Below are 22,940 nucleotides of genomic sequence, written 5' to 3'. Positions count from 1 at the left end.
GTAACAAGTTCAATTCAGCTTTGAGCAGCTCTACTGAAGACAATAGTGTCGTTATTCAGCTCCAGTCAGTTCAGGGTTGACCGTTCAGTTCAATAACAGGGTTGATGATGCAAAAAACAGTGTCATTATTCAGCTGAATTTAGTTCAACTTTTTCTCTCATCTGATAGTGTCTAGAGAGGGCAGTCAAATCCATAATATTGCTGGATATTAAGCACTAACTCGTTGGTCAGGATGCAAATATCATATATCTTTTTGACAGTATTTTTCTCTCTCTCTGTCTGTCAGGTGTCTGCCCAAACTACTGAAGCTTCTTCTGTTTCTGCTACCCTTCCTGCTGCTGTTTGGTGAGATTTGATATTGTCATTAAAGGATTATTAGTACTTAATGTTAAAGGAATAATACAATTTATTGAATTTCAATCTATGAGATGCTGTATAGACCAATGGAAAACACTTTTACAGTGATGAACACAAGCATGTATTTTTGTTACATGCTCTTACATGCACTTAGTGAAAAAATCTGGAAAATATTCTGATTTTATATATAAAAAAAAAGGTCTAAACTGTCCTTTAGAGGTGGGACTACTTTTCCAGGTGGATGACCTTTTTGCTTATATTACTTACATGAAAATAGTCCTTCACAGATGCATCCAGTCCCTTCCTGCTATTCTCATGCTGACACCAAGCAAAAGTAACCGCATATGCTTGTTTAACTGCTTGTTTATACGTGTGTGTGTATGTATATATACACATAGCTCTGTTCAAAAGGGGTTTTATTATTTTATTAGGGTAATAAATGTATTTATTCATCAAAGATTAAATTAAATGAATCAAAAATAAAGATATTCATTAAGTTACAAAATATTTCTTTTTCAAATAAAATCAAAGAATCCATAAAAAAAAATAAAGATGTTTCCACAAAAATATGAAGCAGTACAACTTTTTCAACATTGATAATAATAATAATAATAAATATTTCTTGAGCATCAAATCATCATATTAGAACTGACACTGAAGACTGGAGTAATGATGCTGAACAATCAGCTTTGCGCACAAGAATAATTTACACCTTAAAATGTATTCAAATAGAAAACAGTTATTTTAAATTGTAATAATATTTCACAATATTACTGTTTAAACTGTATTTTTGATCAGATAAATGAACCATACTGGTCAGCATAAGAGGTTTCTTTCAGAAACAAAAGAAACTGTATATTTGGAGAGAAATGGTTGGTAAGTGATTCTGTTTCAGTTGACCCATATTAGTAGTACAATGTTTGCAAGTGTTGTTGTTATACTTCTATGACCGTGTATTTGCATATTTTAAATGTATATTGAACTTGCTGCACACTTGCTTGATAGGCTATCGTTGTAAGTGCTTTTGTGATAATCAAAAGCATGTCACTTCAGTGTGTAGCGTTTTTTATATGGTAAAATACTTTCTCCTATTTAAATCTTATGCACACAGACAAGTTCTATTAAAGACAGTCCTTGTTGTTGCTAGGGATGCAACGATACCATTTTTTCAGAACCGATCCGATCCGATACCAAAAATTCTGAGTATCGGCCGATACCGATCCGTACCGATACCAGCGCAGTTTTTTTTTAATCAAGTAGAATTTCTATAACTCTGTGTTGAACTGATAATAAGAACTGAAAAAAGAAAAACAACAACAAAAAATATATGATCATAATCTGACATAAATGCTATTATAAACTAGATTAATGGATAATTCAGCAGTAAAATTTAGTCTAGAAAAATTACGAGTGCACAATAATTGTATAAAATTTGAACATTTTGTGCAAAAAAATGTTTAGTGCGGAACAAATTAGAGACAATAAGTGTAACACTAAATCTGGTAAAACTTTACACATTGCTCTTTGTATTGTTGTAAAATACATTCATGAAAAACAACAACAAAAATCAAAAATATAAATTATTTTATAGCCTACAATAAAATTGAGACATTTTTTAAATGTACAGCACAGCTGTTTAATGAGGTAGCAACATAATAGATAGGACAGAACAAGAACGGCTATTGATATTGTTTCATTGCGTCACTGTATTATGATATGAAAGGCTCCAATACAGAGCGGCACAAAGCGCTTATGCGCATCCCGAGTGCAGAATGATGCGCTTGAAGCAACATGAGTCACAGCGCGCAGCGCGTCGAGTCCGCATTGAAAAGTTTATAGCACAAAGAAAATACATATTGATGCGTAGTGTATTGTACAGTATCTATCTATGCAATAGTCTATTCAGCATTTTCTTTTAACAGTTTTAAATTTCAGTTACTGTGCGCGTGAAGAACAAATAGCTGTGCTCTGACTTTACTCCAGTGTTGTGATCTAACAGACACCCGGTAGAAAGTAACATGATTAAGGTACAGCAATAAAGTCCAGCAAGATAGAGTTGTTTTATGCGAAACCATAGACCTTTATCTACAGATCAAGTATAATAATAGTAACACTGAATCATCTTGGAGAGAGTTTCATTGTGTTAACTGTTGTAACCGATCGCAACGCGCTGTTTGAATGAAGAATGACTGACAGCGCAGCTGAGGGAAACGTTTACGTGATCTTGAATTTAACGACTTAAATATTAATTTATATCTCACATTATACTATATAATGGCTTCAGAACACTTATAATATTGTGCACGAAAACTTATGGTGCTTTATAATGTTTGTGTGCCTTTTGTGGGGCTTAACAATAACACTGAATAGTATACACACAATATCGGATTTGGATCGGCCTTGTCTGACCGATACCCGATCCGCCAAAAATGGCAGTATCGGAGCCGATACCGATACTGAGTATCGGATCGGTGCATCCCTAGTTGTTGCAATTCTTTTTGTGAGTCTGATGGCACAGAAACCTTCGTAATGATCCAGACATTCCTTCACAAAACCACTGGCAATGGCACTAACAGCCACACTTGTGCAATCATATGTACTTCTACCCAGATGGTTTTGCTTATTCTACTTTCACATTTATCCAAGATTGCACAAACACACTCATTCTCTTTTTCTTTCTTTCTCTCTCCCTCCTCAAAACACTGATGTGAAGTTGAAGTTGTTGCCCTGAAATGCCTTAGCAGCTTAAATTGAAAATCATTATCACAGAAGTGCCTTTAAAAGCTATTACTATTGTGTTTTTAGCACCAGAAAGTCCATAAACTCCTTGTACGAACTGTGATATTTAGAGATCCTGTTTCCAAGGTTTCCCTGTTCTCTCTTGTTTTTAGGATTATGGTATCTCGGCCCAACCATCGCTCTGTCCTTCCTGCCAGCTGTAAACCTCACAGAGTGGAAAACAGCGGTCACCTCTATCGCATCACTTCCTTCCCTCCCTTCTCTGCCATCTCTTCCCTCTTTACCTGCACTACCTTCTTTTATAAAAGAACCACTATTTGAAGAGCAACGCATCCCACCTTCAGCGATCCCTCAGGTAACGAACCAGGACCAAGTCAAATCTGATATTTATAAAGTACATGAATTTGAATCTAATTTTAATCTGAACTCTGTCAGGCTGCATCGGAGTCCATTGACAGCGAGCGTTTGGCTCGACTCGAGCAGCGCGTGGCGTCACTTTGGGAAAGCGTCCAGCAGGGGGAGCTGAAAGCCAAGCAGCAGCATGAGGAGGCCGTGGGTTTCGCTCAGGCCCTTCAGGACAAGATAAACACACAGACAGACAGAGAGAGTCTCGGCCTGTGGGTCTCGCAGCTCCTCGAGCCCAAGTTCAGCGCACTCAAGGGAGAGATGGAGAGAGAGACGGTCAGCAGGACGGAGGTGAGAATTATCAAGATGTTCGATAACAGTATATCACTGCTCCCGTTTCGAACTTCATTTTACCCCTAAATGAGTATATCGGGGCCTTAACTGTTAAAAAAAAGTTGTAAAGGCATTTTGCTTGTTTTGCTGTGTTTATGTACAATCCATTCCTCCCTTTGTCCCCAGTGGCATTATTTTACCCACAACTATCTTTTTAATTTGTAGTTGTTTTTCTCTCACTGTGTGTTCCAGACTGAAGAACAGCGTGTGCAGCATCAGACGAGCCTCGAAGCTCGACTAGCCGAACTGGAACTTCTGCTTCAGAACCTGAACTCTAGAACTGAGGTAGAACACACACACACACACACACACACACACACTCTCTTTTGAGGCCTTCATGTCTTGTCAGAATTACTGCAATTACAATTTTGAGATTGTTTTCCCATGTCCTTAGACTCAGAAATTATTTCTTGCCATTGCAACGTTCATCACAGTATTTTGTAAGAGAATATTGAGTCAGTAAAAGAAAGTGCCAACTGATAATAAAAAACGCATAAACTACTATTCAAAAGTTTGGAGTCTATACGATTTTTTAGAGTTTTCTAAAGAAGTCTCTTCTGCTCACCAAGGTTGCATTTATTTGATCAAAAATACAGTAAAAACAGTGATATAGTGAAATATTACTATTTAAAATACATGTTTTCTATTTGAATACATGTTAAAAAAAGCTGTATTTTCAGCATCATTACTCCAGTCTTGAGTGTCAAATGATCCTTCAGAAATTGTACTAATATGGTCTGATTTGATGCTCAAGAAACATTTCTGATGAATGTTAAATGTTAAAAGTATTAATTTCATTAAAACATTACTCACCGCAAACTTTTGAATTTCATTCTAGCTCTTGTAACAAAATCTTTGTAATAATTACACTCATTCATCTAATTCTGTCTCAATTCTCTTCTCATTCAAAGGAAATCCATGTAACACGGCAGACTCCAGCGCAGGCCTCCGTCAGGTAGACATGCTTAAAAATCACCAGCAAATGTGGCAGTTCTGCGCACTTCCTGTCTCAGTATTAATGTCCGCTCTTGGCTTTTGCTCTGCAGTGTTGGAGTGTCTCAGGAGAACCATGATGCTTTGCTCTCTGAGGTTCAGAGGTTGGAAGCAGAGCTGGGCCGCATCAGAGCAGACCTGCAAGGGGTGATGGGATGTCAAGGGAAATGCGACCGGCTCGACACCATACATGAAACGGTGTGTAGTGTTTATACGGCATATAATACGCTTATCCTGTTGAGTTTTTCACTTATACATATATGTATACTCTGATTTCTTCCCCAGGTGTCGGCACAGGTGAAAAAAGAGTTGTACGCTCTGTTGTACGGCGGAAACGGGGGTGAAATGGAGATTCCCGAGCCCTTGTTGCCGTGGCTGGCATCTCAGTACACACGCTCCTCTGACCTCACTGCGACCCTCATGACCCTGGAGCGAAGCATTCTGGGAAAGCTGTCTCTTCAGATGCAGGAGAGCAAACAGCAGCAGTCCTCCACTGAAACAATTACTCAGACTGTCGCCCACGCCGCTGGGGCTGCTGGGATGTCAGAGGAGGTACAAAACTAAAACACTTTGCATCAGTTTTTTTTTTTAGTTATGACAACTTCGAATTAAATTATGTTCAACCAACAAACTACATTATATTATAAATTAAGTTCTTCTAAGTCAAACGCAAGTTTTTAAGTTTATTACTCAAAAAAATGAAGCCGCTCCAACTACTTGAGCTGTAGCCCTGGAACCAATTAATATTATCTATTTGACCTAAAATCTGCTGCTAGAATAGCATATGCTAAATGTAACTTATTTAGATTGTAATTTTAATTACTTTTCACTGGCATCAGCGATGTCATTGCTTATAGAGTCAATGTAGTGTTTGCCTTCAGGTAGTTTAACTTTTAAGTTCAACATAACTCAACAAAATAACTGTTGAAACTTAAACGGATCAATACATTTTAATTTTTAACTTGTAAGTTGTGGTAACAGGTCTCCTGAATTACTTTTTAGAGTGAATTATACATTATCGTTCAAAAGTTTGTGGTCAGTATGATTTTTTCGATTGGTCAAAAGTGACAGTAAAGACCTTTATAATGTTACGAAAGATTTATATTTCAAATGAATGCTTGTCTTTTGAACGTTTTGAACTATTAAAGAATCCTGAATGTATGTATAACGGTTTCCACAAAAATATTAAGCAGCACACAGTTCAAAATTGATGATGATAATAGTATTTCTTGAGCAGCAATCATCATATCAGAACGATTTCTGAAGAATCATGTGACACTGAAGACTAGAGTAATGATGCTGAAAATTCAGCTTTGATCACAGTAGGGCTGGTCCGAATACCATTTTTTGAGCTTCGAAGCTTCGGTAGTAATGAACATCGAATATTCGAAGCTTCGGAGAGAGGGGGCTGAACATATTCTTCTCTCTAATAAAGGCAGTATTCTCTATGTGTCTGTCTGTCCATTTGCATTTTGATTATTTCGAGAACCGTTCATCCAATCGACTTCACAAGGGAGTGCCGTGTCGCATTTGGTGCAATATAGATAGACACGCGAGACGCGACACGTTCAGAATTAATAAACTTTTAATAAACTACAGAACCTCACGCGGGCAGGGCTTATATGCTCCGAGAACGGACACTGCACTAGTGATATTAAACACATCTTCCCCATGAACAACACAAAGTAAATACACTCGCACGTAACACACACACACACAGGTCTGTTAACTTAAGCAATACTTTTAAGGTAGTCTAATATTTTTCTGACTAACGAACTACTGACACAGTAAAGGGTAGATTTAAATAAAGAAAAACGAAATTTAAATAAAGAAAAACAAAATTTAAATAAAGAAAAAAACGAAATTTAAATAAAGAAAAAACAAAATTTGAATAAAGAAAAATGACATTTAAATAAAGAAAAACTAAATTTAAATAAAGAAAAAACTAAATTTGAATAAAGAAAAACTAAATTTAAATAAGGAAAAAAACCTAAATTTAAATAAAGAAAAACGAAATTAAGTTAAATTAAAAACGAGATTAATTTAGATTGATGATAACAGGTAAAAAGGCTAATACATTTGTATCTATTATTCTATTTTCCACAATGTCAAAAGCAACACAGCTTAACCCAACACAAGCTCAGGCACGCACTTCTGTCCACACACACTCCGCTGTTCTGCGCTCTAGCCAGAGAATACTCCCGTTGCTGGAACACTTTAGTAGGTCAAGAAGAAGCAAATATATTTATTAAAGGAGCTGTATGTAAGAAATGTATTTCAATTAATCATAAAATGGCCCTGATATGTCACTAGACATTAAGAAATCATGTTCATTTCAAATACTTATATCACTGACAACAGTAGTCCGGCCAGGATATTGTCATTTAAAAGTGATAGTTGCAGCCCTCAACTGATGTTGATGTTGTCATGTTGTGTTTTGGCCTGATGCCCCACCCTCCACCTATCTACCAATCACGAAGTCAGTTGTGTTTCAGCATCCGGGTTGCCAGCTCTGCTCTAGTTACCACAGCTGCAGCTACAAACGTGTCAGCCTACGTTCGTGCTGGATCCTGCAGCCTATCTGGCAACCTCGTGTCAGGGGGGAGGGGGAGGGGATACACCACTCTACAGTAATTTGAAAGTGATTGCAGTACCACTTTTGGCCACAATCTTACATACAGCTCCTTTAAGTATAACGAGGTTGGGTTCCTTCAGCTGTCCATCCTATTAAAAATGGCTAGGCTATATAAGATAATTGTAAAAAAGAGTATTGTATTTCGTCAGATTTTATAGTGTTAAACATATTCAAGCGCGAATGAGAACCGTTTCGAGGGGGATGCCAGGTGTGCAAAAAAAAAAAACCTGAATATTCGAATGTCAAATTTTCAAATCGAATACCAACCCACCGAACGAATATTCGGGTCCAGCCCTAGATCACAGGAATAAATTACATTTTATAATATATTAATATAGAAAAGATATTTTAAATTGTAATAATACAATAATTCACAATATTAACTGTTCTACTGTATTTTTGCTGAGCATAAGAGACTTCTTTCAAAAAAGAGACATTACAACATATCCTACCCAACTCAAAACTTTTGAGCAGTCGTGTTATGTATCTTGCTCTTTCAAAGTAGACTCAAATATCATATCTCAAAAACAGACATAAAGTTTATTACACATCAGATGACACCCAATCTGTTAGAATGTGTATGACTTGATCATGTGAAGAAGAAAGAATGTTTATGGCAGCTTTTAGCACAAATTGATGTTAATTTAAGTGGCCATATTTGAGGAAACCGTTTTTTTTTTCGCATTCAATTGTATGTTTATATTCGATGCCTTTAAAATCTCTGAAATAACACCAACTGTGTTTCCCCTCAATCTCAGCAGGTCCAGTTGATTGTCCAGCGTGCGTTAAGGCTGTACTCCGAGGATCGCACCGGACAGGTGGACTACGCTCTGGAGTCTGGAGGTAAGCACATCTACAGAACACGTACATATGAACATCGCTGGCCCTTTAAAGACATTTTTACACAAGACTGATGTGTGTTGGCAGGTGGCAGCATTCTCAGCACGCGCTGCTCCGAGACGTACGAGACAAAGACGGCACTGATGAGCCTGTTTGGGATCCCACTGTGGTACTTCTCACAGTCTCCACGTGCCGTCATCCAGGTACAGACCTAAACACACACCTTGTACTGAACTTGAAGTGATAGATAACCTGAACCAGCATCACGCATATCAATATATGCAGCTTTTCTGTAGCTTAAACAGTAGAGAATGTCACTAGCGATGTCAAGGTCATGGGTTCGATTCCCAGATAAAATGTATTCTTTGAATACAATCTAAGTTGATTTGGATATCAGCATCAACTAAGTCCATGAATATAAATGTAAGAGTATCAGCACTCATTTGTAATGTATTTTTATATTGTAATAAATAATTTTACAGTGAATCTCCAAATTAATGTAGAAACAACACAAAGATTTGTTTAATGGCATCTTTATACTAATTACAATTTCTGGGGGTGAAATAAGTCATTATAGCCATTCAACATTACAGTATAAATGAATGCCATAATTTTTTAATATTTAGGCTTTAGAACATATAACAACATTTAATGTAAGTTAACTTAAAAAAATCTTTGCATAAACCCATTATAATAAATATTATATTTAGCTGTGCCTTTAGTATAGCAGGGCTCAACGATAAGGATTTTTACCAAAAAAAAGTGATTGGTTTCATTGTTGTAACCTTTTAATAAATAAGGTTATGACACCAACATTTTTACATACTAGTGAAATTTCACAATTCTCGATTTTATATCACAACAAAAACTGCTAGCCTAATATAAAGTTCAAACATTTTTAACACAAGTAGTCAGTAATAAAATAAGAGCAAATGACAAACAACAGAATAAAGAAACAAATGAAATAATCAGGTGATTTTTCAACTTAAATGTACGACACCAAAAAAGATGAATGATGTGAATTTCTGTCTTCCTTGTAGCCGGACATGTACCCTGGAAACTGCTGGGCATTTAAAGGCTCCCAGGGTTATCTGGTGATCAGGCTGTCTTTAAGCGTGATCCCGACCTCCTTCTGCCTGGAGCATATTCCCAAAAGCCTCTCTCCCTCGGGAAACATCACCAGCGCACCTCGGCGATTCTCTGTCTATGTAAGAATGCGTGCTTATGTCTGGTTTATGAGCATGTACTCGCACATATTTCTAGCTGGATGCTTAAACAAATGTGTTTTTGTGTTAAGAAGTGGTGTATAGTCACGTGTGGTGTGCGGTAAGTCTTGCTGTCTGTATCTGCAGGGATTGGATGATGAATACCAGGAAGAAGGGAAACTGCTGGGTGACTACACCTATCAAGAAGATGGAGAATCACTCCAGATCTTCCCTGTTATGGTAAAATATACACATACAGAATTTGCAGTTGAATGCTGTCCAGTGCTCCTCGATAGTGTAAAATTGGTGAAAAGGTGTGAATGGACCTCTTGAAAAGAGAGGGATTGGAATGAAGTGAACTCATACTTGAGGTTTGCCTTCCTAGATAACTTAGATGTGCTCCCCATGCAGAGGTTAGAGTCCTGTGATTTCCACGATGCAGAAAATGTGGACAAATTCACGAAGTGACACGGATATGTTACGTAATTTGGTCACATTTGGATCATTCAAAAGTAGGGCTAAACACTTAATCGAATCGGGATATAGACGAGTGTCTGTGAATATTAAACCACAAAAAGACTGCTATTGAAATATGTGTCTTGACCAGTATTTTATCATTTAATTTGATAAAACTTGTGTCAGATACACACAGGAACTCAAAGGTCTTCACTGCAACCCAAACAAAGTTTGTTTTAGCTTGTAGAAATTATTAAATAAATACTGTATATTACTAATGTACAGTAGAATTTGCTTCTCAAGGTAATAATAATAACAATAATAAGTTTATTAAAACATTTTCAAGGAATGTCACAATTTTTCAACCATATTTAAAAGGCAAACCTCTACTGCGCAACACTTTTCTGCCAAGAAATAAAATTATTTAGATACATTTACAAAAATTCATTACATTATTAATGTTTTATATATTAATTTGATTACCGCTGTTTTTGGTAATACATTTGTATGAAACAGAATCAAGAAAAATCTAAATAATACACATTTCAAAGGGTGTAATTGTTCAAATTTTAATCAAAAATTAGCCAAATTCAGCATTGCTTGTCCCAGAATGCATTAATAAAAAATCAAGTGGTATTAGCTTAGGAACATGCTTCTGTCAAACTCAACTGGAAAAAATGGGAAATTCTGTACCAGTCATGTATGTAGTTGTGTTTTAGTTAGTATGCTGCCTATGTAGACAGCAGAGCAGCTTACTAGGGTTTGGCAGTGAGCAGAAATGCTGACTATGTTTTATTTTGCCTTTTTTATTTTCCCCAGGAGAAGAATGACAAGGCCTTTCAGATCATCGAGATGCGCGTGCTGTCGAACTGGGGTCATCCCGATTACACCTGCCTGTATCGCTTCAGAGTCCACGGCAAACCTCACACTCAGTAAATCCCCACTGTACAGTACCATATCACCCTTTATGTACATACAGGAAACGCTTGGACTTTGATGCAGCTCGGGTGAAACTGGGCTCGCGAGCTACGTTTTTAAGACTTTTAATACGAATGATGGGCCGAAACAGAGTTACAAGGAGCACAGCGGGAAAGAGCCATGCGTTTTAAGCTAAGGATTTCCACTTGTTCCCTTCCCACTTCCCTGTTCTTGCACTGATTCACGCCCTTTCGGCCGGGCCCCGTGTTACGCTCCTGCCCCGTAGAGGTATCTGTGCCTTCAGACAGAACACGCTTCTCTCATTTTACTTTTGTTTTCTGAATGTACAGAGGACACACTAATGTAAGTATCCGAGTATCCGACTTCAGCCTCGTCCACTGGACAATGCCGCTTTGACTAGTCTGCAAGGTCCCAGGAGGAGGGACGTTTTTGAAACCTTTACCACCACTTAACCTGATGAGAATATGTCTGGGTCATATTTCCCCCTTGAAAAGTTATTTTTACTAAATCAATCTTATATTAGGGCTGCTAAGGTTTTTTTTTTTTTTTTTTTGCATTGTTATATTATTTTTAAATGTAAGCAACAAAAAGAAAATCTCATTACTGTAATGCAAAAGTATATATTATTTAAAAAGTTTTTATTTTTTATATATTTATGATAGCCTTTGTGTTACTGCTTTTTCATTTGTCTTAAATTGTAATACAGCTTAAAAAAATTACTATTGAGTGTCATTTTTTTAATATTATTCTAATTCCATTTTTCTTTCGCATTATAATAATGTGGTCATTTTGTAGGGAAATGTTCTTAATTTTCCAATAATGTGATGATGCAAAAAAACAAAACAAAAAACAGTCCTTTATTTGTATAATGCTGACTGAAGCTACCAATCACAGTTGTGTTATTTGCATGTGCCATTTAGGGCTGATATTATTTTTTGTGTGACATATGACCCAGACAGTATTTTATTTTTTGTACAAAAAAAAAGAAGAAAAAAAAAAACCTCATAACAGCCATAACTTGTGAGAGACACTAGCTTGAGCTCAGATGGGAAACCTCCACAGACGGGAACGGATGTTTATGGATGAGCATGTGGACTAATATGTGTACATTTGGACAGAACTGGACATAAAACACTCACTCATTAACTGTTTGTTTCTCTCGTCAGTAGTAATATCACAGCGCAGTCATGATACTCCGCAGGAATGTAACTTATTGTAATTAGTCCTTTTTAATCGACTTATATCAGTGTTTATTTTACATAAAGGGGTGCGCCCTGTCATCATCATCATCATCATCATTATTATTTTCATTTTTATTGTGTTTTTGTCAAGCATTCGCGTTAAAGTTGACAGCGCACTGTTCTGTCTTTATAAAGGAAATGTAAGCTGCACACGTCCTATGTGATTCATTGGATATGTTTAAAAAGTCAGGGGTTCATTTGCAGAACCATGTTGATCCATAAGAGTCCGTTTGTAAAATACTATTGATTTGTTCGTGACTATTTATTTTACACAATTTTAGCTGAGAAATAGGACTTTGTGCGGTGTGTTTTGTAAAATGCTTTTCAGTGCAAATTGGTCTGTTTATATTTAGTTTTATTAGTTTTTTGGTCGTTATAAATTGGCTACAGTACTATGAATTGTACCAGTAAAGAACTTTAATTTTGAGGATATTTGTATGTTTTTATTGGAGTGTGCTGAATAAGTTCACCTAAAAATCGAAATTGATTATATTTTTATAGTCGTACCTTTTTTTTATGTAAGAAAACGTCATACAAGTTTGCAACCACATGAGGAGGGTGAGTATTATGAATGATTCATTGTATTATTTGTACTGTAAAATGATGTGCGCTCCTTCAGAACTGCTTTTTTGGCACATTGAAACACTGACCCCAGTGATATTGCAGTCTTTGGTTGAACTGGTCAAAATCTGCTGAAAAACATGTTTGAGTGTTGGTAATCTCAACGTGTAGCGAATGCTGGCCCTCAGTTTGCATTTTGCTCTTTTCTGAATTGTATTTCAATGCATCTCAATTGCTATGCTGACCTGCTATTTACAAGGCTAGGGAGGAATAAGAAACAATATCACACAACATTACATGAACATTAACTGGGTAGGACTGTACAACAAAATGTTTTGTGACATCTTGTACCCTCATTAAATAATGAATTGGGAGAACCTACAGAAAAGTCAAGGATGGATACTTTTTATAGAGCTTCACTAAATTGGAGTTTCATAAATGTAGTGTTCTGCATTTTCAATCTACATTTAGACACAAATGATGGATGGATGGATGGATGGATGGATGGATGGATAGATAGATAGATAGATAGATAGATAGATAGATAGATAGATAGATAGATAGATAGATAGATAGATAGATAGATAGATAGATAGATAGATAGATAGATAGATAGATAGATAGATAGATAGATAGATAGATAGAAGTTCCTTTTTTCTCCAGCAGAGTGCAGCACAACCAGGCTGCTATTCTCCTCGATGTGCGCGCGCTTGTCCTATATGTGGGTTGTGTGACCCGAAATGTTCTCAAATTCATATGATTTATTTATATTTTATGAGAAGTTGCACATGAGACGGTGTTATAAACAGCAATACTTTCTCTCTTCTGGTCATTCACCTCTCTCCTCCGTCCATGTGCTGATGAGTCAGTGGGACTTGTGTTGCAGGCAAGTTGTTAATGTCAGATAGCGTTTACTGGATTGTTGGTTTGGAGGGTGCAAATTATGGGGTTATGACCCAATAATAAAGGCTTTAAGCCCTCACCAAAATAAGTATTGAGAGGTGTAGAAGACTTCCTCTTTTTTTGGTGAAAGTGTGTGTATTCAAACAATCATTTTCACCAACAAATAAACGATAACGAATTGAAATCGCGTTCGCTTAAGAACAACCATAACAACGTTGACGTTATTGCAATTGCTATATATCGATAAATCATGACTAAATGAAGTGTTAATTATTTATCTATCACTTTAATTCGTGTATATATATATATATATATATCGAGCGTCGTTACCTTAGAAAAGAAAAACGTTTATTTTTATGTATATAAAAACGTTTTTCTTTTCTAAGGTAACAATTTAAATTGTTGCGCAAGACAAAAACAAATTCTTGACTTTTTTTTCCCTGTGCGTTTACTTATGAGAAGAAGAAATAACTTAAAATGCCCAAATTCCCTTTTACAATCGATAATTTTATAATTCACAGCAGACCGCGTTTTGTTTAACTTTTAGGCTACCATGTGCAAAAAAACCATATGTCCACTTTTATTGTTAAAGTGATTGTGTGACCTCCTCTTTGTGTAAGGACCCAAAAGCACTGATGCAAAGGCTCTTTCTGCTTTTCTCTGCGCATTTCTGCTGTGTGTTTGAATGGGCGGTCTTATTCACTGCACACCACACACAGTTTCTCAGTGTTCAGCAGCACCAGACAGATGCGTTTCTCTGTCCGAGGGCACAATGTCTCACACAGGAGTTGTGCATCCGTCTAGGAACATCCACAGGTAGTTACAGTCACCACTTTTGCATTCACTTTGGGAAAGCATTTGATAGAATCGGACAATTTTTTTTTTTTTTTTTTTTTTGTCTATTATATTATTATTGTCTTGCAGTTGCATGCATATTATTGTACATACACTGCGGACTATGCACTACTTGACCATATAGAACCGACAACGATGCTTGCGTGTAAACATTTGCAGATGCTTTTGCCGTAAGTTTTCGGTTTTTTGTTGTTGTTGTTTTTTTTTGTTGTTTTTTTGCGGAATATAACGCTTGGGTTTTATTACAAGTTTGGATGTGAAGACAAAAGCGGAATACAATGGCTAGTGATTTGAAGCCTCGGTTGTGTGTGATGAAGAAAGGAGAGAGCGGATACGGGTTTCATCTGCACGGAGAGAAAGGAAAAACCGGACAGTACATACGGAAAGTGGAGCGCGCGTCCCCGGCTGAGGCATCGGGACTGCGCGCGGGTGACCGTGTGGTGGAGGTGAACGGCGAGAACGTGGAGAGAGAGACACACCATCAGGTACATCACACACACACCTGTGCTGATCCTGCATATTCCGCCCTCATAACATTTCACATTACACTGGCCATGATGCTGCTTTGTGAGGTAATTACAAGATATAGCCTATCTATCCAGTGTATTAGTTGTACACTACACTAACGTTCAAAAGTTTAAGGTCAGTAAGATTTTTTTTATTCAGCAAGGATGCATTCAGTTGACCAAAAATGACAGTAAAGACGTTTATAATGTTCGAAAAGATTTATATTTCAAATCAGCATTTTAAGTATCACGTGACACTGAAGACTGGAGTAATGATGCTGAAAAGTGAAAATACAATATAAAACAGTCATTTTAAATTGTGAGGGTATTTGAAACTATTACTGTTTCACTCTATTTTTGATTAAAAAAACATACACAATATTACTGACTCCAAACTTTTGAACGTTTGTGTATGTTTGTCATGATCTTAACTTTTTGATTTTATCATGTGTAATGCTTGAAATGAGATTTGTATACATATATAAATTGTATGAATGTCCTTATAAAACAAAAAAATTATGAAATGCATGAAATATCCTTATATAGTGTTTAAAAGCATCCTAAGATGAAGTTGGTTGATAAATATGCACAATGACAGACAAAGAGACTCAAATATAAAAGGGTTGGCCATAACATCATTCCCATTTGTGTTACGTCATAGTTTCAATGACTTTTACTGTTATTCTAAATGTACAAACAATCATGAGAATGTGTCAGTGTGTCCAAACCTTTGACTGGCATGTATATATAAACAGGCAGAGAGTGATATCCATTTATTTGAGCTAAAAAGGTTTGGAAACAACTTTGCATGGAAAATAAAGAGCCTTGCGGATCAGAAACCTGTGGACTTGTGAATGCACAATGAAATTCCATGCATTTCTTGAGTTGCTTTGACTCTAATACTGTGTTGACTTTGACAGCAGCTGGAGGCTTTACAGCATTACTGCCGTAGACTATATGACTAGATATTACTTTGTGTTTAGAGTCAGGCAATGTACTGCACGGTGCACATGCTAAAGTCTTGGAATGTTTAATATGTATTCAGTTCCAGTTATGACAGGAGGATCGTATAACACCGTGTGAATGGTAGCGTAGTGGAAAGCACGTCTTCAAAAGTTTGGGCCTAGTAAGATTGTTTTTTTTTTAAAGAAATGAATACTTTTATTCAGCAAGGATGCATTAAATTGATCAAAAGTGACAGTAAACACATTTATAATGTTAATAAATGCTGTTCCTATTCATCAAAGAATCCTAATGCATCAAAAATAGCAGCACAAATGTGTTCATGAGCAGTTTTGCCGTCTCTTCCGCTCAGGTGGTGCAGCGCATCAAAGCCGTGGAACATGAGACCCGACTGCTGGTGGTTGACCGGGACACCGACGAGTACTTCCGAAGCCTGCGTCTCACCTGCACCGAGGACATGGCCGTCCCAACCAGCCCTGCAGCCACGACCCCCTCACCCTCTCCGTCCACCAGTAAACAGGGCAATGGATCCGTGTCCAAACGAAGCGAGATCTCCAAACCCATCAGGAAACCTCCGTCACGAGCTCCTAAGAAGGTGTGTGGGTCCATTCACTATATCTGACTACGCTCTTTCAGTGATCCGTTCCTAAAAGAGCCACGTAAAGAACATTTTAATAATCTATAAAGAACCTTTGTCCAGTGGAAAGATTCCATGGATGTTTTTTAAGGTTCTTCATGGAACCGTCGATGCCAATAAAGAACCTTTATTTTTAAAGGCCAATTCACACTGCACCAACAAATGCAATAACACAAGCTGTTTTATTGACGTCTTTCCTCGGTTGAAACACTGATTGAGCGATTACATGAGACATGCGATTACATTAATTTCGTAAGTTGTACTGTATCTTTCAACATACCTTCTGATGTTGATGCATGTTTTTTCTTGCTATAACTTGTAATAAAGTGGAAGAAAAGACGAGGCACATTTAAGAGCGTCAAAACGCCATTTATTGTTTGAATTCCGTGATAAAATGGACATAATTTCTTAACAGAAGATACAAAGCACAATGTTTTTTTGCGATTGTTGGATGGCAGGCGCTACAAATAATGTTTGGTGTAGGGAAAACCGCGGACCTGGCAACCCTGACTTGAACTACGGGTGATTCATAGGGTCTATTTTTTAACTGTTAATGCGTTATTGTTCGTTAACTTGCCCTAAATTCAACACAAGGGACATTTTCTTCACACACAGTAAACAGAGTTACAGTCTTAACATGTTTTTCCGCCTCCTTTTTATTGACAGGATGGTCATGGGCTGTTTTTAAACAATCGGCCAATACATCAGCGCATCTCTAGTTTTGTCGGATCAGTGTGTTAACCCTCGTCGGCATCTGTTGCCGTTGGTGGGCGCTTGTTTTTGCCGATTAAACATGTTGAATCTGTGTTTGCCAGGTCATGGCCTTAAGATTGTTCAACCTTTCGATTAATCCACAATGATATGTTGGCCCTTTTCCCTGGACAAAAATGTAAACATTGCATCATAAAATAGGCTGAACATCTGGAACAGCTGGACTGAGTGACATCACCAGAGTTGGATCCAGTTTCTCATAGATCCAGTTTATTCAGAGCTTATCAGTTAGTTTTTCCCATTGTGTCAGAGAAAATGTGCTTGGCTATAATATATACTGCTATAATTATGGATTAATGGCTTAATTCATTGAGTTTAAATAATAATGAGTTCAGTGACTCTTTGTGGCTCAGATATTATCTTGTTGGCTCTGTCATGGTTGGTCGGTGTCCAAGATGTGACGCTGTAATAGTTTTGCAGTAAGTGTGCATGTGAGACAAGCTTCTCCAGGACATTGATCATGTTTCCCATGGCTTATATATTCAGGAAAATCGCTCTTGGATTTTGGCCTTTTAAAAGCATAAAAGATTCTGTCCAAGTGTGATTATTCCACTCATGCTTTCCAAGACTGTCTTATTCCTGATGCATCAACACCACATACTGTGTACAGATACTAATTTTACTTGAAGCGAATCTCAGAGTCAAATATTTGTACCTATTGTATAGTTTTTCAGGCGGCAAAATTGCTCAGTTGGTTTTATCATATAAAAGAAGCACTTGCACATCTCTCCTCCACACACCACATGATTGATGTATCATTCATGTCTGTAGCACAAACATTGCTGGACAAGGTAATTGCTGAAGTGTAATACTTGTTAAGGCATTAAGAGTCAGCTTATTGAACATGTGCACATAACAAGAAAGTGTAGGTCATGTTTGAAGAGGCAAAAAAGACCATCATTATTCTGTTAATGCAATATTTGTGTAAGATCTCAAATATATTTGTATTTTCCTCAGCCTAATGCACACATCCAACATCTGCTCTCACTTACAGCCCACTTTCCAAATGGGTTTACATAATCCAGTGCTGTTTCAATACGATGTTGCCGAGTGGGAATGACAGAGCGTGTGAGAGGGTGGGTGTGTAACAGCCACGTGTGTGTGATAATACTGACTGTGACAGTACAATTGTTAACATCGGAGAAGCCAACTAGGTCCAAACAGAGAGACGTGTTGAAGCTGTTTCTGAAATCCATCAGTAGAGCTTGTCATCATAAGCCCTTCACACTTGATTTTACTCGCATACATACACTGCCTTGGCCAAGTCGCTCTTTGGATTTAAATAGGCAAAGGCTTAAGTGTCTATGATTGGATCATTACTGAAAGTCTTTGGGATGTGCTGGAGGAGACTTGACTCTTGCATTGATAATACAATATCTTGACCAAACGTTGATGCACCTCTTGATGTTGGGATGTTATTTCCATCAAGAGGTGCATACATTTTTGGTCAAGATCTTGTATTGTCAATGCAAGAGTCAAGTCTCCTCCAGCACATCCCAAAGACTTTCAGTGAATTCAAGGTCTGGACTCAGAGGTGCCGATTCATGTGTGAAAATGATTCTTCATGTTCCCTCACCACCATTATTACACAATTTGATCCTGATGAATCATTGTCATCCTGGAATATGGCCATGATGTGTCTTCCTACAAGTTCAAGTTTCAGTTTTATTGTCATATGCATATTCGTACAGAGTACCACAGCAATGAAATACAATGTGCCTTAGCACTCTCTCAGCACCAGTCAAAAATAAGATAGAATAGAATAGAATAGAATAAAAAATAAATCTAAAAACATACGCTCAAACCTCAGCCCTCCTTCCTCTTACACTATCGTTCAGCAGCCTTACAGCCTGTGGATAACAACTGTCCCTAAAACGTGACGTACGTGTTGGGATGCTCTGCCAACGTCTCCCTGATGGGAGTTGGGAGAAGAGACTATGTGCCGGATGACTAACATCCTGTATAATACTCAGTGCCTTCCCAGTGCTGCGTTTCCAATAAATATCCTGTAATGATTCCAATGGAGCCCCAATAATTTTTGATGCAGTTTTAACCACCTTTGTCAAAAGATTCAATTCACTTGAAGTAGCCCTTCCAAACCACACGGTAATATTACCAGTACAATATTTGTACAACGGTAAAATCTTTTTAAAATGTTAAGTGACATACCATATTTCTTAAGACACCTCAAGAAATAAAGCCTCTGGTGTGCCTTCTTAATGGCACAGGTGATGTGGAAAGACCATGTAAGGGAGTCTGAAATATGGATGCCTAAAAACTTAAAAGAATTAACAATTTCAACTGCAGAGTTATTAATGTAGACAGGTGTATGTGTGGGTTTATTTCTTCTAAAATCTATGATGACCTCCTTAGTTTTCCCCACATTCAGGGACAGATTATTTCTTCGGCACCACATGATCAAATTTCTCACCTCATCCCTATAGGCAGTTTCATTATTGCTGTCAATGAGTCCTACCACCGTAGTATCGTCTGCAAATTTCACAATACTATTTGTGGGATATTTTGCAATACAGTCATAGGTATACAGACTATATAATAAAGGACTAAGACAGCAACCTTGAGGTGCTCCAGTATTTAACATTATTTGGGCTGAGTATGTAGTGCCTACTCTAACTGTCTGAGAACGACCTGTTAGAAAGTCCTGTATCCACCTGCAGATGGAAGTACAGAGGCCCAGGTCTAACAGCTTAGATATTAAAATGGAAGGTCTGATGGTATTGAAGGCACTGCTATAATCAACAAACAGCATCCTGACATACGTATCCCTACGTATACTTCCCTACATGAGGGAAGGGAAGGATTAGAAGAACTGATGCCAAACATATAACATGCCAGAAACAACATAATCACTGCAATAATGATTTTTTTTTTCCAATCCGAGCCAATGAAGAAGAATAAAATACGAAGAGAAACCTTGGAAAATGAAGGTAGAACATAGTAAAAATGGCTAATTTCTTGTACCATAAAGCACTCAAGAACCACAAGTAATTCAAACACCGTCAAGAACATTTCAGTCATAATTCTTCCCAAAATCAAAAGAAAAAAAGGTGTGAGTTTGTTGTGAATTATGACATGGAGATGTTCTTGATGGTGTTTAAATTACTCACGTGGTTATCTAATTGCTTTGTTATTTTGTAGATAAAAAAAAATGCTCCATTTGTTCTTTAGATCAATGTTTTGGATTCTATGTTCTTTAAAGTACAGAATTAGAGAATAATGAGTTCTTTTTGGAACTTTATCATGTTCTAATTAAGCTATAAAACCTGTTTTGGTTCTTATTCCAAGATTAGTTTGCATAATAAACATTCGGATAAACAATAGAGTGGATATTGCCCAGTTCTTTGAAGGCCATGGAAATGTTCTGCTCCAAAATGTCCAGTTTTGGGATTTGGTGATTGGAAAAGCCATATCCTGTTGTTAAAAAAACACTCTAGACTGTGTTTAGCTTATGTATATGTGGGATAGTGTTCCTGTCCAGTGGCCTCATATTGGCTGATATTGTTGCCCATTCAGACCTATCATTGGACTTGATGGTTCCCTCACAGTTGTTCCAACCATCCATTGACTTTCTCCAGACGTCGGTAGACTGTAGGAAAGTGATGACTCATGAAACCAAACTCCCATCAGACCGTTGCTCGGGGTTCCAGGTTTAGTGCCTCTAACGTAAATTATCCGTCTTTGTGTGTTGCTCTTGGACACAAGAGGTTTTTGAATTGTTGCCCTGCCATAATTTTTGTCTTCTGAAACTCACTTTACAGCACTGAGTCATTCGTGATTTGGATCTGCATGGGGTCATATTTGAGATCTGCTCTTTTGTGATATTTTGTAACTATCTTTTATCATTGGTTAGCCACTTTAACAATTCAGCTTGTTCTTTATTTTTGAGATATTTAAATTCAAAATAATTGTACCAGTTTTGTGCATCACCTACACTACCGTTCAGTTTGGGGTTGGTAAGGTTTTTTAATGTTTTTGAAAGAAGTCTCAATATTATTACAATTTAAAAGAACATTGTTCTATGTGTGAATATATAGTCAAATGTAATTTATTCCTGTGATCAAAGCTGTATTGTCAGCATCATTACTCCAGTCTTCAGTGTCACATGATCCTTCAGAACTCATTCTGATATGAGGATTTGATGATCAATAAACGTTTATTATTAAACAGTTGTGCTGCTTAACAGTATTGTGGAAATGATACATTATTTCAGGAATTTGATGAATAGACGTTCAAACGAACATTTATTTCAAATAGAAATATTTTGTAACCTTATAAAAGTCACTTTTGATCAATGCATTAATGCATCCTTGCTGAATAAAATGATCAATTGCTCTAAATAAAATAAAATAAATTCTTACTGACCCCAAACTTTTCAGCTGTGACTGTAAAATTTTGATTTAATTGGCATGTTTTCAGTCTATTAGGTATGATAATAAATTGTATAAAATGACAACATATCAAATTTGTGACATCTTACCCCAACATAAATGTGATCACCAACAATTTATGAAAAGTATGTTATTGTCTTAAAAACAGGTTCCATGTTTCTGATTTCCACTTTTCCGTGTGACAACTAGCCCCGGGGTCACATGACCTACCTAATGCAGCATCTTCAGGACAGTTATCATCACTGGCGTCAGAAATTAGCGCGTTCAGAAGCGTAAATACTTTATAAAACTCCTCAGGCAGGAAACTGAGTCTGTCTTTGGAAGCAGAGGAGTCGTGTGTGTGTGTGTGTGTGTGTGTGTGTGTGTGTGTGTGTGTGTGTTTGAGCTGATATGGGAGTCCTGAGCCATAAAGGAAGGGGTCCTAGGAAGGGGTAGAAACCTTAAACTCGCAGCGTTTGAAGAGGGTTTGTGTGAATCACACTGACTGCTGGTCCACACAGAGCGAAATATAGACTTTGTAATCAGAATCTGATGTCCAAAAATAACAAGTACGGAATATTCACAGATATCATTCACAAAATAGCATAATATAAGTTTGGCACATGAAGATCATGCTAAGCACCGCATACAAAACTCTGGGTATATAAAGTTTTCATCTGGAAAACTTATTTAATCATTTTTTTGTTTTTATTTTGAGTTTTAATTTAGTGTTTTATTGTTTTTTTTCTCATTTATTTAGTGTTTATTTATTGTTTTAGTTTTTACTTGTTTGTTTATATATTGTTTTAGTTTTTACTTGTTTATATATTGTTTTATTTATTGTTTTAATGTTTACTGTTTATTGTTTGTTTATTTATTTTAATGATTTATTTAGTGTTTTAATGTTAATACTTTTGTTTGTATATTATTTGTTTCTTTTATTTAGTGTTTTAGTTTTTGTTTACAGTTTTGTTTTAGTGATATGTTTATTATTTTGTTTATTATTTTATTCATTTGTTTATTGGTCACCGTTTGTTTATTATTAGGTTTTATTTACTGTTTTATTTAGTGTTTTACTGTTTATTCTTTTATTCATTATTTGTTTGTTTTATTTAGTTTGAGTGTTTGCTGTTAGTTTTGTTTATTTATTAAGTTAGTTAAGAATGCTGTTCTGAAATATATATTTAAATCCCCACCAGATTGTGCCTGCTTA

The 22,940-nt window shown here is 36.7% G+C and overlaps 2 protein-coding genes across 5 annotated transcripts in view; both read left to right on the top strand.

Moving 5' to 3' along the window:
* Positions 1–12,575, top strand: part of sun1b (Sad1 and UNC84 domain containing 1b) — a 35,337-nt gene extending 22,762 nt beyond the window's left edge. For all 4 annotated transcript variants that reach the window (XM_084430348.1, XM_084430347.1, XM_084430349.1 and 1 more), the window contains 12 exons: positions 287–345; positions 3,249–3,451; positions 3,532–3,792; positions 4,027–4,119; positions 4,746–4,789; positions 4,881–5,025; positions 5,113–5,379; positions 8,221–8,305; positions 8,390–8,505; positions 9,343–9,510; positions 9,655–9,747; positions 10,783–12,575. In XM_084430348.1, coding sequence (XP_084286474.1) covers positions 287–345; positions 3,249–3,451; positions 3,532–3,792; positions 4,027–4,119; positions 4,746–4,789; positions 4,881–5,025; positions 5,113–5,379; positions 8,221–8,305; positions 8,390–8,505; positions 9,343–9,510; positions 9,655–9,747; positions 10,783–10,899 — 1,651 coding nt within the window. In that variant the 3' untranslated portion in view covers positions 10,900–12,575. The remainder of the gene's footprint in view (positions 1–286; positions 346–3,248; positions 3,452–3,531; positions 3,793–4,026; positions 4,120–4,745; positions 4,790–4,880; positions 5,026–5,112; positions 5,380–8,220; positions 8,306–8,389; positions 8,506–9,342; positions 9,511–9,654; positions 9,748–10,782) is intronic.
* Positions 12,576–14,324: 1,749 nt separating this feature from the next.
* Positions 14,325–22,940, top strand: part of LOC311304895 (Na(+)/H(+) exchange regulatory cofactor NHE-RF2) — a 30,230-nt gene continuing 21,614 nt past the window's right edge. Inside the window, exons 1-3 of the mRNA XM_084432248.1 lie at positions 14,325–14,423; positions 14,712–14,947; positions 16,284–16,526. Coding sequence (XP_084288374.1) covers positions 14,741–14,947; positions 16,284–16,526 — 450 coding nt within the window. The 5' untranslated portion in view covers positions 14,325–14,423; positions 14,712–14,740. The remainder of the gene's footprint in view (positions 14,424–14,711; positions 14,948–16,283; positions 16,527–22,940) is intronic.

Source organism: Rutilus rutilus (assembly GCF_951802725.1).
Source record: "Rutilus rutilus genome assembly, chromosome: 1".
Classification (NCBI taxonomy): domain Eukaryota; kingdom Metazoa; phylum Chordata; class Actinopteri; order Cypriniformes; family Leuciscidae; genus Rutilus; species Rutilus rutilus.
The sequence above is the reverse complement of the archived record's forward strand: the minus strand, read 5'-3'. Positions and strand labels throughout refer to the sequence as shown.